At 44.7% G+C, this 13279-nt stretch overlaps 1 protein-coding gene across 2 annotated transcripts in view; it reads right to left on the reverse strand.

Moving 5' to 3' along the window:
• Nucleotides 1-2086: 2086 nt before the first annotated feature.
• CSTF1 (cleavage stimulation factor subunit 1) overlaps nt 2087-13279 on the reverse strand; it is a 14635-nt gene continuing 3442 nt past the window's right edge. The window contains exons 2-5 of one of the 2 annotated variants that reach the window (XM_004370218.3): nt 10471-10748; nt 10114-10311; nt 8474-8864; nt 2087-5250 (exon numbers count right to left, since the gene is read on the reverse strand). In XM_004370218.3, coding sequence (XP_004370275.1) covers nt 4991-5250; nt 8474-8864; nt 10114-10311; nt 10471-10746 — 1125 coding nt within the window. In that variant the 5' untranslated portion in view covers nt 10747-10748 and the 3' untranslated portion in view covers nt 2087-4990. Of the gene's footprint in view, nt 5251-5276; nt 6481-8473; nt 8865-10113; nt 10312-10470; nt 11045-13279 lie in introns of those variants that run through there. The other variant, XM_023742820.1, reaches the window with a different exon arrangement.

Raw genomic sequence — 13279 nt, forward strand, 5'->3', positions numbered from 1 at the left:
CAATTCAGTGGCTTTTAGTATATTCAGAGTTGTGCGACCATCTCCATTATCTGATTTCAGCACATTTTTGTCACCCCAAAAAGAAACCTGCTCCTACTGGGTGCTCACTCCTAACCCTCCTCCCCGCCTGGCAACCACTGATACAATTTCTGTTTCTATCGTCCTGTTGACTTTTGTATAAATTTAAAGCACTCTCTCTGTAATAAAAAGTAAAAAGGGTGGGCAGTCTTGTTCAAGGTCACAGTCAAGTGGTGGAGCCAGAACGTGAACCCAACTCTGCACACTGATACGAGTGTGGGCAGCTTACATCACTTGGGCAAACTGTGATGGCTTCCCAATACTGAAGGGCTTACCGTGAAGTTCACAATACAGATGAGAATTTGTTGTCACTTATATGAAGGAAACGCCCTAACCAGACCAAAAAACAAAACATGCGAAAGTAACTGGATTGGGCCCTGGAGTTACAGAGACTAATTCCCACAGACGTGCAGCGTGATATTTCGTAAATGAGGTTTGACGTCTCAAGTCTGTCATTCGATCCCTTATGAGTCTTCTGAATCAAAGATGTAAGAAATGGTTGTAAACTTTCTGTTGCAATCCATTTGTATTTACTTCTTACGGTAAATGAGGCTCTTATGTGCACGAATATTCCAAGAGTTGGTTATTCTAGGAAGCTGGGTGGCTTTTGCAATATCCGGCTGTCTGCAGGCGGTAACAGCGTGGGTCTGGGAGACTCCGTGATGTAATCTCATACTCTTGACAAACGTCCTACTGAGAACATTATTGAGACTAATTTTTTTCTCCTGATCAGTTGGCAAATTGCTTTTGTATATGGAGCTGTTTTGTTTGTTTTTGCATGCTTTTATGCTCTTTCCATGTGGCCTTTTCGCTGTCTAGCTCCTTGACGGGCAGTGTCCCAACACAAGCACTCAATACCGGAGTTACAAAGCGCAGCTGAACACCAGACTCAGAATGCTCAAAGCGTTAAAGGCTTGCTAGGAAATCTCAACCTGCATGCCTTTAAAATTACCAGGCAGATTTTAACCGCCTAAAGATAATTCATAAAAATAGCTCCTTTGGTCAAAAGCATAACTTCCTAAATTGCCAACAAACGCGTCTTAATATCTGATTATAGGACTAAAACAAGGCAGGGTTGGGATTCCACAGCCACCATCCTCATTAGTGATGACTCAGTTTTTCAGCCTGGATTTTGATCCCAAGGTTGAGAGGGAAAAGGAATCAGAGCAAGAACTGAAAATAAAGAGTGGAAGGGAAAAGCTGCGGGTGTCAAGAAGGGACAGACAGCTAGGGAAGGAGGCTGAGAGTCTGCGGGGAGAACGTGAAAAACCGGGCAGGAAACGATGCTGCCAGCAAGCAGGCACGATGAGAGCAGACAGAACGTGGTGGAGTCAGTTGGTCAAAAGACGGCTGGGAAGAAGCCCTCGAGAAGGAATAAATGCTGCTGAAGGGAGGAGGAAGGCAAAAAAGAGAAAAGCTCCAGGAAAAGGCCAAAAGCATCAGGTGTGAACACTGTACAGAGGTGGAGTCAGTTCACCTTCCCGAACGTTCTTTCTTTTATTCAGATCCACTTGGCCACTGTTGAGTTTCTTGATCCCTGCTTCCACGTCAGTTATCCTGTTTAGTTCTTGACACGGCATACAAGCATACATATCCCGCATCTGGTAATTGCACACTGAATTCTTCTAGGTCTCCTTCTGTTGCTTCTGGTTTCTGCTGATTCTCACCACCAGGGTTTCCTCATACATGACTATGAACCTGACTCTTAGAACCTGTGTCTGGGAGAATCACTCGAGACCCCGGGTTAAGATGTTTTCTTCCAGAGAATCTGTGCCAGCCTGTGTCAGGCGCTTGTGGCCACTACCCACTGGAGGTTGTTTTAAATTCTCAGCTTTTTTTCCAGGCCACAAAGGTAGCGTGTATTGTTCCAAATCTGAGGGACAGTTTGCGGTTAGGAGACCCTCCCCTCTCCCACCACCCCGTCCCCTGCAAGCCCTGAGCCGATGCCCAGTCAGGCAGGTTGCCTAGCTTCCTCCAAGGTAGGGTTTTTGCCAAGTTCACCCTTCCATTGAGGCGAGCACCTTTGGGGTTCCAGGCTTTCTGGGTCTTGATCCAAGTTCCCATCCTGTGAGGACCCAAAGTTTTGACTTCTGTTCAGAAATCTTCAGGGCTACACAAGATTGGCAAACGCCCTTTGTACAATCGTCAGCCCCAATACTCCACTAACCCTCTCAATTTACGCCTTGTTTTTGCCTCTCAGGAATTTCCTCCTTTCTTGCTAGCTCAGTTATCTATTCAGAGATTAAAAACAAATTCTTTCCAGGTTTGTTCTGAAGAGTTCTCAGAGTATCTGGTCTATCACATTTTCAGAAACAGGAGTCTCCTCCCTGAAAGTAAATGTACCTCAAATCTGTTATATCATGGTGCATTGAGAAAAAAGGAGCTTCACTGGTTGATGTGCATATTGGAGATTTTTTTATTAAGCCCTTTAATCACAGGAAAGGAAACTGTAGCCCAGAAGAGAAATATTTTCCTTGCTACTTATGGAGTTAGTAACAGGAGTCCCCATGACACCGCCCTTCCTGAGGGAAAAGGTAGCTTTCTCGGAATGGTCCCACGAAACTGAGCTGTGCTCGAAGTCTAAACTCATAGAGGGGAGAAGAGCAAAGCTGCGCAGCTACAGGTGATAAGCTACAAAAATCTGACTTCTAGGACAAAGCACTGAAGAAATAGTGTGAAGAGTAGCAGACCAAAGGCATACCTCCTGTGTAAGAACTGATGTTCAAATACGGAAACCTTCAAAGCTAAGCTCCAAAAAAAAAGAACTAGCTTTAAAATATTATATATAAAAAGTTTATTTCGGAAGACACATATCTTTAAAAAATAACAGAAGTTGTAAGTTCATATTCTAGTTGGATAATAGTCACCATTTGAATGCCAAGGTACTGTGTAGTACCATTAATGAGGTGAGGAAATCAAGTCTGGGTAACAGGCATGGCGTTTACATCAGCTCAGAACATCAATATGATTTTAAAAAGAAAAAAAAAATAAAAGAAGAATATTTTGGGCATATGCAAAGATATCTTGATCTTGTAAGTAGAAATCCTGAAACTACACACCTATTGCAGAGACTACTCCCCAAACTAAAATGTAGGCATTTTCAGTTGTGAGCAACTAAAAAGATCCAACAGCACCTCCATCAGAAGTGTAGTGTGGTCGTTCTAGTATGTGGCAGTACATGCGCCAGACAGAATCATGAGGAAAACGGCAAACCTCTGCTTTAGTTTAAGTTAAAAGCAAAAGAAGAGTCAGAAAAGGAAGTAGGGAGTTTTGGCTCGTAACTTTTTTGGGTAGAACTGGTTATCCCTGTTCCTAATCAGTAAGTTTCTTTTAATCTCACAAAAGCATCACCCACAGATGGCCAAGTTCAAGTACGGGAGAATCAGGTTGCAAAATAAAACCGTCAATTTAAACTCACTCTGGATGGTGCAGTGGTTAAAAGCTCAGCCGCTAACCAAGGGGTCTGCAGTTTGAATCCACCAGCGGCTCCTTGGAAACCCTGTGGGACAGTCCTACCTTGTCCTATAGGGTTGCTATGAGTGGGAATCGACTCGATGGCAACGGGTTTGGTTTTTGGTCTTCTGTATCAAAACATGTAAGCTCTTTGGAAACCTGAACCCTGGGGTTTAACACTTTAAGAATGCTTTTAAAATGGCTTCACAGACCAAGGAGTTAAAATGTCCCTCCCAAAGGTGATGACCAACGCAGAATTTTTATGCAATAACTTCAGGATGAGTTTCAAGTTCCTACAGTATAAAGCAGATACTTGCACTTTCATCTGTTTACTGCTGTTATCAAATGACCCCAGATTACATTTGTAGGTATACCCTGATGCAGGTCATTAGGTATTTGTTTATTGGGATAAATACAAACCAAAGCTCATATTTATAATGAGGAGTTCAGGATTTTCTGACCTAGCTGGAGCTGAAACCATAGAAATATTGTCACCTTCTAAAAAGTTTAAGAAAAAGAAAACGTCCATCAGTTGGCTGACTGTGTAACTCTTCCAAGGCTGCAGATACCATGTGCACCAATGATGAGAAGTTACAGCTCATGCTGAAGGGAACTTAAAAATAAGACTTCAAATCCCCTAAGAACAAAGTCAGTTGATGTTAATCATTTGTGAAGGTGACCAACACTGGAGAACAACAGAAGGAACACTTAATTTTGATGAGATCTGGTTATACTGAACTTTCAATTATGTTCCTTACCAAATCATAATCTTATCAGAAATATATTTACTGAAAGTAAGCATAGCAGGTAAAGAAAGGATAAGGTGAGAGATTATGATGAAAGATGTATTTAGAAATCTTCAGGAAATAATTGGCTGTTAATTTTATTGAAGTAAAAACTATGTAACGCTGAAGTTGCAGATCTGAGCTTTATTATCAGAATGACGCCATTTTAGGACAGAATTGATAAACTCTCTAACGTGGTTTCACAAAACTCCTGATTCTCAGAGCTGCAGGACTGTTTATCTGCCAACACGTATTCTGAAAGGAAGTAAATATACAAAGAGGGCGCAGAGAACAGGCACACAAGTTGACAAAATAACCAAATGACATTCTCCATGACAGAGCCACTTGAGATCTAGAAAGCACTTCAATACTCCATCCTTCTTCAAATGGTCAAGAGACTGAAGACAACTGGCAAGTACTGTGTTTACAAAACCGATGAAAATCACCCTGTAATTATCAGTGACTGTGGAGCAACTGCACAGATCTGCGTTTCCAGCTTTCTCCACCATGATTCGGCATCAAGGTAAAAAAAGGTTCTTTTGTACAAATCTCAGAAGGCTGCAGAGGTGGCGGCTCAACCACCACAGACGGTGCAGTGACTTACTACGGAGGCTGGTGACGGGCCAGCCAGGCAGGGGGCAGTCCTCGAGAAGGGAAGCCCGCGCAGGGCCGGCTCAGTCGGTGGTGGACCTGCGGTACCAGAAGCGCGCCCGGAAGTCGTCGCTGCAGGTCATGAAGCCGGGGTTGGTGGGCGAGTGCACAATGCAGCGCACGATGTTGTTGTGGCCCAGGGAGAGCAGGTTCCGGCGCTCGGCCGTGCGCGAGTCCCAGCAGCAGAGGCTGATGGTCCTCTCGTCCGGCAGCAGCACGTAGTCCTCGGTGTGGTTGAAAACCGCCTGTGTCCTGTGCACCTGCCGTCCGCTGAGACCGGCACCTGCATAGAAACCGGGAGGGTGAGGGCCTGCGGGCGGAGGGAGAGCAACCTTCCTGTCTCAGACCCTCCGCTGTAGTCCTTTCAGTGTGAAAACAGCATCTGACAACTGTCAAAGCGATGCACAGCTACTGTACAATTCTGGAAACCCTCAACAAGTATAAACAAGAAAACCACCTTTAGGTCCGCCACCTGAGGGCAACACCGTTACTGCTGAAGTGTACGTCCAGGCATAAAAGCACATTTCGTAAAAATACGTAACTTGTGCCGCATCATATAATGGTTTAAACCAACTTTATGTTGGGTCATTTTCCCAGGATTTTTAATTGGCTGCCAAGCATACCATTCTTTGGATGCACCATTACTTAACAGTTATTTTGCTGCTAGGCATTTAGGCTGTATTCAATTACGAGTGATGTCGTGATAAACATCTTCTGTACAGAAATATTCATGTTCTTAGGATGGAATTCCTAGGAATAGAACTACTGGGACTAAGAGTGTGAATAGCTCCAAAAGGAAGCTTTATCCTTTTTTAGGACCATAAGAAAATATGTATTTTATGTCAATATTTTGGTGAAAATCCTTCCCAAGTATCTCTATGTGTTGTGCACGCATATATAAAATCACATATGTCAGAGCACACACCATATGGCGTTTTCATTCCATAATATGTGGTAACGATCTATAAAGAGGCAATATCACTCACTGGATAAAAGCGCTAACTTTTGGGCCAGAGAGATCTGGATTCAACACTTACTAGTGATGTAACCTTGGGCAAATTACTTCACACCTCTAAGCCTTAATTTTCTCATCTGTTCAGTGGGTATAATTAAGCACCTATTCCACAGGATATTCTAGGATACAACGGTTAAATGCTTGACCATTAGCCAAAGGTTGGGGGACTAAAACCACCCAGAGGTGCCTCAGGAGACAGGCCTGACGATCTGCTTCCAAAAGGTGACAGCTTTGAAAACTCTATGGAGCAAGCAGTCCTACTCTGCACAAATGGGGTCACCAGGAGTCAGAATCAACTAGATGACAACGAACAACAACAGGGATGCTTATACAGCTTTGCAGCGTTTACGATGTACTCAGTCAACGTCGCCATGATGCTCTGCCTGCTGACAGTTCACGGACATTTACGTTGTTTCTCACTTTGGATGACTCCAGGTAACACTAGGATGAACCTCCTTTTATGTGGATACGCTTGTCCGATTATCTTAGGTTGAATTTCTAAGACACGATACAGTGGGATGAAAATATTTTATGTATTTAAAATTTTGATACATGACAACAAACTGCCCTTCAGAAATATTTTACCAACTGACACTCTGACCAATACATATAATTTCTCCAAATCCTTATCAATACCAGATATTATTGATCTTAATTCCTGAAATCTTATTAGTAAGAAAAAAGAAACTTCCATTTTCATTTCTCAGGTTCACAGTGACTTTGGTCATCTTGTGCTTACTGACCATTTTTATTTCTTTTATAAAATGAATCAATGTCCCTTGGCCATTTTTCTGTCAAATCTGGACTCATCTTTTTCTTATTTATAAAGCCTCTTATAAAGACATTAATCCCGTGTCTGACGTGTGTCTATTATAAACCAAAACCCATTGCTGTCGCGTTGATTCCGACTCATGGCGACCCTGTAGGGCAGAGCAGAACTGCCCCAGAGGGTTTCCAAGGCTGTGAGTCTTTACGGAAGCAGACTGCCACATCTTTCCCCCACGGAGTGACAGGTGGGTTTGAACCGCCGACCTGCAGCTAGCAGCTGAGCGCTTAACCACTGCGCCACCAGGACTTGTCTATTATATGTGCTCTGCGTATTTTCCCTCTAGGCCAGCATTTTGTTTAGCGTTTTAAATTAATTTTTAATGTTAAAATTTCTAATATTGAAAGTTCTTCTTTTTCCTTATTTCAAGAACCCCTTGAATTCTAACTAAACATCGAACCTGGAAACACAGATCAAATGTGCTGACACGAAAGGGTCTTAACGGTATGAAAGAAAAAACCAGGGAACTTGCATACAATGTCCAGAATGCCATTCTGAAAAAGCAAACTGCAATTCTCCACTGAACCCATCAACACGTCACCAGAAAACATCCCAGACACGTCAAACAGAAGGAATATGATAACCGGCTGTGAGCAGTCTGCTGTGTATCTACCCAGACACTCCTCCCAGTCTTTGAAAACAGCGGTGGCTCCTTCTGAACAAGGAAGGGCCTTCACATTTTTACTCTGATCACTTTTGTACCTGCTATTTGCCATAAGTACACAGCCCTTTAATACTGATGACTAAAGATGATTTTCAAAATAGCTACATTAAAATTAAGTGTTCCAATGATGTCACAAAGAATCATGATAAAAACAGCTCTTCCTAAGACCTGGCGGTTGTACTACATACGCTGGAAGTCAGGAAGATGGCCCCGAAGCAAGCACTGGTCACAAGACAGATCTCAGGTGGGTTATGCTGCACCCTAGTGCTTCCAGGGCCACAAACCCTTCAATCTTCTTCTTGCTAACCTACAGGGACTGCCCCGGGCACGGCAGAGTCCTTTCCCGCAGTGCTGTTTTCTGGTGAGTTGCTCTTTTTACAACCAAATTCCAGTCTTTGCTGCTCCAAGGAACAGACTAAGACAGCATGCATGGTATTTCAGCAACTCACTCACCAGCAAACAGTCAGGCTTGGACAGTGACTGCCTGTGAGAGGGTAAATTTAAACAATCAGAAAAAGAGCACAGGGGCTTTTGTCATGAGACACCGACATGAATCCATGACAGATTATCAGGTGGTCTCGGTTTTTCGTCTGAGGGGCCCAGAAATGGGCCAAGACCTTCCTTTTTGGCCCTTCTTTCCCGAACTTGTAGACTTTCTGAGACGTACTAACTGGGCTTTCTCTGGACTACATTTACATTTTTGTGAGCAGAGGGCAGACCATCAGTCCACAGACAGGCTGCCAGGTTCTTCGTGTTACTTTCATGGAAACCAGCCTACACTGAGCTGTGATGGATTGCAAAAAGCAAAGTTAGCAAACTGGTTTTATTTCCAGCTCTGCCTCCTACTAACTGTAGCGTTAGCTGAACTATATAACCTCTAAGCCTCAGCTTCCTCTTAACTGAAGCTCAGAGTCTTATCGTGCTGGTCTATAACAAGCATCTAAGAGTTTTGGAAACTGTCAAACGCTACACAGATGCCAAGTGATCCGTTTTCCACATACCTGTGTATCTGACCAGCGTGCGTCCTGTCGAGATCTCCCAGAGTTTGGCTACAGAGTCTTTTCCGCTTGAGAGAATGTATTTAGAATTTTTTGAAAAAATGGCAGAACAAACTTCTGCACCATCATGTGCTTTCTCAAAAGTCGTGATGCAGCGATTGGAAACACCATCCCATAATTTGATGCAGCCGTCCTTGCTGCCAGTTACGTACATATTGGCACTAGGGTTGTAGTTAACGGAACATATAGCATCCGTGTGTTGATCTTGCGGATTACAAGAGACAAAACACTGAAATGTGTTGATGTCATAGAGCCGAAGGGTAGGATGCTGAGTCCCAACAAGTATAAAGTCTCCAGAAGGATGGAACGAGATGGAGCGTAGCATCTCAGCCTCCTGTTAGAACAGAGACATTCACAGGTGACCAACTGGCAAACACTGAATCCAGAAGAAACGTGCAAATCCAGAAAACAACGGTCGAATATTATATGGGTTTGAGAAAGAACAAAAGTACTCCCTGGAATAAACAAAAGTATCTTTTGAACCCAAACCAAAGAAACCAAATCCACTGCTGTTGAGTCAATTCAGTTCTGACTCACAGCAACTCTGGAAGACAGAGTAGAACTGCCCCATAGGGTTTCAAGGCTGAAACCTTTACGGAAGCAGACTGCCATATCTTTCTCCCACGGAGTGGCTGGTGGGTTCTAACTGCTGACCTTCTGGGTAGCAGCCGAGCACTTAACCACGATGCCACCAGGGTTGAACAGAGATTTCTAAAACTGTGTATTTACTGGTAAGGTTATTCCAAAAAACCATAGGAGTGAGCTTCATTATTTGCATATGAACACCAGGTGACAGATTATCTACGAGCCGTAACCACCACCTATGAAGCATTTGTGTAGGATTACAAAATGAACGTAAAACTTGTGTACATAACTGCTTCAATCTGCCACAGGACTCCACAGACTGAGTCAAAAATTAAACTAAAATTTTAAAGTGGACAAAAAACCCCAAAACCAAACCCACTGCCACTGAGTCAATTCATAGCAACCCTGTAGGACAGAGCAGACCTGCCTCATAGGGTTTCCAAGGCTGTAATCTTTACATAAGCAGACTGCCACATCTTTCTCCAGCGGAGTGGCTGGTAGGTTCGAACTGCCGACCCTTCCATTAGCAGCTGAGCGCTTAACCACTGTGCCACCAGGGCGCCCTTCCGAAAACTGAGTAAAAAATTATATTTAATTATTAAAGTGGAAGTCACTACTAAAACATTAGTATTTCTGAACTGCATATTCAAAACGGTACCAATGCCACGTTTCCAGCAAACACTTGACAGTTTCAACTGAGTAACTTTTAGATTCCCGTAAGTTATACTTCAGCAAAATTGGCAGTGTTTTGTTTTTAACAGGATTTACAACCTTTGAGAGTGATATGGATTCTGACCTCCTGTTGCATGAACTGTGGCCAGTCAGTCCTGGCCGGCCAGAGGGAGCTGGCACACGACATGCCAGAACGTCTCCCTCACGCGCCACCTGCGGCACACTTCCCTGCCGCTGTGATCGTTTTATAGGATGATCACTGGCACTACTCTGAAAAAAGAACAGTCATACAATGTACAGCTCCCCTCCACACACCAGATTCTAACCTGGATGTATTTGAAGGCTCTTTTCGCAGATGGTTTGGAATAATCAAACAATTTCAGAGTGTAATCCCTTGAGCCAGAGGCCAGAATCTGCTCTGTCGGGTGGAAAGCGAGACACGTGACTTCATCCACGTGGTCGTAGAGAGTGCGAATCACTGGGTGGTTTTCCATGTTCTGCTGTGCAGTCTCGTTCATCATGACCTAGACCAACGAGCAAAGAGATGTTCAACCTGTAAAACCCGCCAGCATCAGAGCACACCACCTACAACCCGGCCAAGAGAAAGCTGGTTTAAGCCACACTCTCCCCCTACCCAGGACTGAACGACGAAGGCAAGCAGCCAGCACACCTGGCACTCTCACCTCTATCGGCATGGCACTTTTGGCCAACATCCTCTCCGTGTCAAGGATCTTTATGGAGGCGTCGGCAGAACCGGTCGCTATTAACTGCCCATCTCTACTATAGGTGGCGACGCGGCAGGGCCCTTTATGGGATGTGACGTAGCACGTTTCGTATTCTGAAGCCTCTGGGGACATGGTCTGGACGTCTGCATCGAACTCTAGGTCGATCCCCGTGCCAGGGGCCACTGTATCTGAACGGCCAATTGCATACTGGACCGCAGTATCATCATTTTCCATTCCTGAGAGAAACCAAAAGTATGGGCATGAAAAAAATAAAATGAATTAAAAACATACTCTGACTTTTTCTGTCCTAGCGGAAAATGATCTCAGTAGTAGTTGGAGGAGGACTTCAGTAATAAGTTGAGGAAGAAAGGAGACGAAAAACAACAAAACCCTTGGGAGTCAGTCAGAGAGAGGAGAATCGGTGAGATCGTTTACACGTGAGCGCCAGGACACTGGTTCCTTGTCCCTAACAGGCTACATGCAACCTACTTCTGACACCGCACGCCTGGACAAACAGCTCTGTGTGGCCAACCAACTAGAAAACGAAGAGCTAGGACCCTGCTATCCTGATCAAGAGGCCTGGCCCCTTCAACAGTCTACTCCCCTCCTGGGCCTTGGTCACCTCTGGGTGTGTGTGTGTTTTGGGGTGGGGGGTGTTTCATGGCCTGGAGGCACACTGGCAGTCGCCCTGGTGTGAGACGGCTTCAGGCCACTGTTCTGGGCACGACCAGCCCTTCCCAAGCTGCCGAGCAGTGCCAGGGCAAGCCAAGGAGAGGCACGGGGGTAAGACACTGAATTGCTGAAAATCTGGCAAGTGGGGGCCTCTGCTAGCATTCAGTTGTAGCAATAAACAACAGGAAGACAGATGTGGCTGTATTTATACTCCAGGTCCACAAAGCAGCGCATACGAGTTACAGCAGAGGTGCCTGTGGTGTTTTGGGATCTACAGAGAATCTCAATTTTTACAATTATAGCTACTGCCTAGTTTTTGCCTAAAAAGGTATTCTTTAATTCTAAATTAAACAATGGGCACCTATTTTCTCTTCCAATACTTTTGTGGCTTTATTTAAACTCCTGGATGTATTTGGAATTTATTTTTCATTGAGTAAGGAGGCTCTTTTTTTCTAAACAGTCTTTCCAATGTCATCTGATAGATAATCCATCCCCTCTATTGATGTAAGTATAGATTCTTGCATATGCTTATCTTGTTTCTGGGTGAGTTTTCCTCCCACTAACTGTCCATTCTTGCACCAGTAAGAATAGGCATTTAGTAAAAAATTTCTTATATATAATTTTACCCAACACTTGTGGTTTGCATACAATTTTGTTTTCTATTTTTCTTGAAGAAACGGGTGAATACGTTTTTAGTGAACAACATTTAGTAAATTTAAAAAGAAAACCAAGGAGAGGCCCTGCCCTACTAGTATTACAACACACAGTTCTTAATCTCTGGACGGTACTACTGCAAAAACTTCCTAACTGGTCTCCTGCCCTCCATGCTCAGACTTCTACAACCCACTCTCCACATCATTCCTAAAATAATTTTTAAAATAAACTGAGGATACTCTCAAGAAGAAAAAAAAAAGATGTCCTCTGCACCACCCACCCCCATCCAACCATATTCTCAGTTCCGTGGATCACTGTGGACCTTTCTGTTCGCATTCACGCAGACACAGAGACACAGTTCTGTGGGGTATAAACCAGGTAGTTTCACACCATAGATACTTCTCTGAAGTCTTGCTTCTTTAAAGTGATTTCTCTAAGTTGCAAATCCTGTCATTTTACTCTCTGCTGGCAACACGTCCCCAAGTACAGTACGTGAGGGGACATGCAGCCCAGGCTCCTTTTCTAGGAGGGATCTGCTGCGTGGGGCACCCCCCCCACCCTCCCTGCCCAGAGCCTGCGACTGGTGCAGAGAGCAGCCTCGTCCGTGGTGGTAACTCTCCCCAGACAGCCCACATCCTAGGATGGGGTGAGGCCTGACAGACCCTTAGGGGCAACGCTCACTCCAGAGCCCTCCTCCAGGTTGGCTGAGGCTTTGTTGAGCCTGCGCTGCGTTTAATTTCTTCCTCTGCCCAATCCTGCGCCCTCCCTTTCCCCCAACAGGTGTTGATCCCCATTAAACATCTCCCACCCAAAGCCCATCTCAGCGTCTGCTTCCAGAGAACCAGGCCTGTAACACACTGCCTACCAGACACAGTTTAAACTCTAGCATAGTAACAAGGCCATTTACTCAGCCATTCTGTTTTATCGTGTTTTCTACGAGCCAGGTGGGCACTAGGATACAGTGCTGAACAAGACAACGTCCTGACTGTTCCTGAGTCTGGGGAGGAGGGGGAGGGATGGCTTGTGTGGGAACAACTTGAACAGTAAGAACATTTCACACAGCGATTCCGTTATGAAGGAAAGAGACAGGATGGCTGTGGCAGAGTGATTGGTGAAGCATGGGGAAGCTCATGGGATCTGTTTAGAAAGGGTGAGGACGACTCTGAGGGGACATGTGAGCCAAGACCTGAAGGAAGTCAGTAATACAACATCAGAGTCCTTCAGATCATGAGTACAGAGCCCTCAGGCTGGAACTAGCTCTTGGTGTTCACAACCTACACTCTGCTCACCCCACTGGCATCCAGTACTGTACCCAGCACGTTAAAAACAAAAACAAAGCCTCACAGGCGTCGAGTTGACGCTGACTCACAGCGACCCTACAGGACAGAGCAGAACTGCCCCACCGGCTTTCCAAGGCTGTAATCTCTATGGAAGCAGACCG

The sequence above is a fragment of the Trichechus manatus genome, unplaced genomic scaffold, assembly GCF_000243295.1.
Source record: "Trichechus manatus latirostris isolate Lorelei unplaced genomic scaffold, TriManLat1.0 scaffold00008, whole genome shotgun sequence".
In the NCBI taxonomy this organism is placed as follows: domain Eukaryota; kingdom Metazoa; phylum Chordata; class Mammalia; order Sirenia; family Trichechidae; genus Trichechus; species Trichechus manatus.